General features: G+C 28.0%; 1 protein-coding gene across 1 annotated transcript; it reads left to right on the top strand.

Annotated features, from left to right (window-relative positions):
- Positions 1-1,691, top strand: LOC107766873 (uncharacterized). The gene is made up of 3 exons (XM_016585755.2): positions 1-195; positions 566-892; positions 1,368-1,691. The coding sequence occupies exons 1-3, from the start codon at positions 120-122 to the stop codon at positions 1,520-1,522; spliced, it is 558 nt and encodes a 185-aa protein (XP_016441241.1). The 5' UTR covers positions 1-119; the 3' UTR covers positions 1,523-1,691.
- Positions 1,692-2,725: the final 1,034 nt, after the last annotated feature.

Below are 2,725 nucleotides of genomic sequence, written 5' to 3'. Positions count from 1 at the left end.
ATATTTTTGCATCGAGTAGTTCTTGGAAAACCACAAAAAAGGAGAGTCGAAAGCCAAAAGGAGCTATATATACTCAGAAAAAATTTATAGTCTGATCAATTGTTGCTAGATTTTTCACCATGGTTGCTTCATTCCACAACTTTACTTTGGCTATTGTTGCTTGTGCACTTGTCTTCTGTGTTCAAGTCACTCTAGGTCAGTTGTCCTTGCAAAGAAAATCGTTTTTTTCATAACTTTTTTATACTATCTACATAATCATAACCGGAGCTAGAAGGTTACACACGAGTTCGGTCGAACCTGGCCACCGGTAGCTCTAATTCAAATCATGTTTGTATTAAAAAATTTACTAAATATATACAAAAATTAAACTCAGTTACTAACCCCTGATGTCATTATCTTAAAAATAGAACTCATAAAGTTTAAATCCTTGCTCCGCCTATTTACATAGTAATCAATATTTTTCTAATCTTTTGAAATACTAAACTTGAGTATTTTATTACAAAGTGTGCTCTGTCTAACATCTTTTAAGTTACATTACGATTAAATATTGTGTGATAATATGCAGGGAGCATAACATGCGAGAATCTAAACAAGGACTCATGCGCTTTTGCGATTTCAAGTACTGGGAAGCGTTGCGTGTTAGAGAAACGTCTCCAAAGGAGTGGTGAAGAAGTATATACATGTAAGACGTCGGAAATTGAGGCTGATAAGCTCAAAGACTGGATTGAAACCGACCAGTGTATTCAGGCTTGCGGTGTTGATAGGAATACTTTCGGAATTTCTTCTGATTCTCTCCTCGAGTGCCACTTTACCCAGAAGCTGTGCTCCCCTCAGTGCTACAAACATTGCCCTAATATTATTGATCTCTACTTCAACCTTGCTGCTGGAGAAGGTACTTCTTAAAACTTGAAGTATTTAATTGTAAATACTAGTTTACGAGGTTACGATTTTCTCCTTGCGAAAGCGGATCTGAAGCAACCACGGTTTAAGCGGGATGAATTGCCTTGTTTCCAAAGCTTAATTAAAGATACTCTCTAAGATGCAGAAAATTTTCTCTCGTTACAAACTCTAGCCGTCATATCTTAGTAGAAAAATAACATGTCTTTTCTAACACCTTAATGGTGTATTCATATGTTATAAGTAGTATTTAATTAGAAGAAGACAAGCTAATGCGGATCAATTGGCTAAGTAATACCTCTTATGTGTAGGTCAGACCCAATAATATTTTTTAGCTTAAATAAACTAAAATGAATAAATATATATTTCTTTTCTAGCAGTTTAAACTTTTAGATGAGATGATTCATAAAATTCGAAATGAAAAAAAAATTTGCCATCTCTTAATCATGTGCATGTGCTTGATTTGGCAGGTGTATACCTTCCCAGATTGTGTGAAGAACAAGGTGGAAATGCACGCCGTGGAATGGCGGAGATCAAAAGCTCGGGAATACTCGCACCATCACCGGAATCGGAAGTCAACTCCGCCAATTTCATGATTACTCCGGCAATGGCTCCAGCTTTCTAAATTGAACTAGTAGTCGTACTCGCGCGATGCGCGGTCAATATTAATTAAATTAAATTGTGATTGAGCTTGTTTGAACATATTAGATCATATTACTTTAATAAATTTCAATTGTCATCTTATTTGTCAATATGATATACCTAATAATAAAATCTCGATTAAATTAAAGGGACTTAATATAGTCATTGAATAATTTTTTTGTCATATATTTTTCTTTATTCTATTATCCAATGTTTAGTATGTTTACATTGTTATTAGAAATTAGCAAATTACTTTGTTTAATATCTTTGTCTGCTCGCTTTATTTTTGTAATATAAGAGAAGATATATATTTTATTAATCTTGAAATATTTTTTATTTTAAATTTTTTTCTGTTGTTGTCAATGATAGTATTTGAATTTTAATGAATAAAATCTATATTAAATTAAAGGGACTTATATAATCATCGAATAATTTTTTTGTTATGTATTTTTTTTATTATATTATCCAATATTTAATATAATTGCGAAATATTTATTAGCATATTACTTTGTTTAATATTTTTGTCTACTACTTTTTTTGTAATATAATAGAAGATATATATATTTTATTACTCTTTAAATATTTTTTTTATTTTAAATTTTATTCTAATGTTCTCAATAATATTGTATGAATTAATGAATAAAATCTCTATTAAATTAAAGAGACTTGTATAGTCATTGAATAACCTTTTTGTTTTATATTTATTTATTATACTTATCCAATATTTAGTATTTTTATATTGTTAATATAAACTTTTATTAGCATATTACTTGATTTAATATTTTTGTCAACTACTTTCTTTTTGTAATATAATAGAAGATATATATTTTATTAGTCTTGAAATAGTAGTTTTATTTTAAATTTTATCATATTGTTCTCAATAGTATTCTCTTAATTTTAATTAATAAGATCTCTATTAAATTAAAGAGAGTTGTATAGTCATTGAATAACTTTTTTGTTATGTATTTTTTCTTATTATATTATTCAATATTTAGTATTATTGCAAATAGAAACTTTTATTAGCATATTACTTTGTTTAATATTTTTGTCTACTACTTTCTTTTTATAGTATAGTAGAAGATATATATTTTATTACTCTTCAAATATTTTTTTATTTATATTTTATCCTATTGTTCTCAATAATATTATCTGAATTTTAATGAATAATATCTCTATTAAATTAAAG

Source organism: Nicotiana tabacum, chromosome 9 (assembly GCF_000715075.1).
Source record: "Nicotiana tabacum cultivar K326 chromosome 9, ASM71507v2, whole genome shotgun sequence".
NCBI lineage: Eukaryota > Viridiplantae > Streptophyta > Magnoliopsida > Solanales > Solanaceae > Nicotiana > Nicotiana tabacum.
This window is presented reverse-complemented; position numbering and strand designations above follow the sequence as displayed.

Coding starts and splice junctions, on each gene's coding strand:
- LOC107766873 (XM_016585755.2), top strand. CDS start 120: ATGGTTGCTTCATTCCACAACTTTACTTTGGCTATTGTTGCTTGTGCA. Junction 196..565: donor CTGTGTTCAAGTCACTCTAG/GTCAGTTGTCCT, acceptor GATAATATGCAG/GGAGCATAACATGCGAGAAT. Junction 893..1,367: donor CAACCTTGCTGCTGGAGAAG/GTACTTCTTAAA, acceptor TTGATTTGGCAG/GTGTATACCTTCCCAGATTG.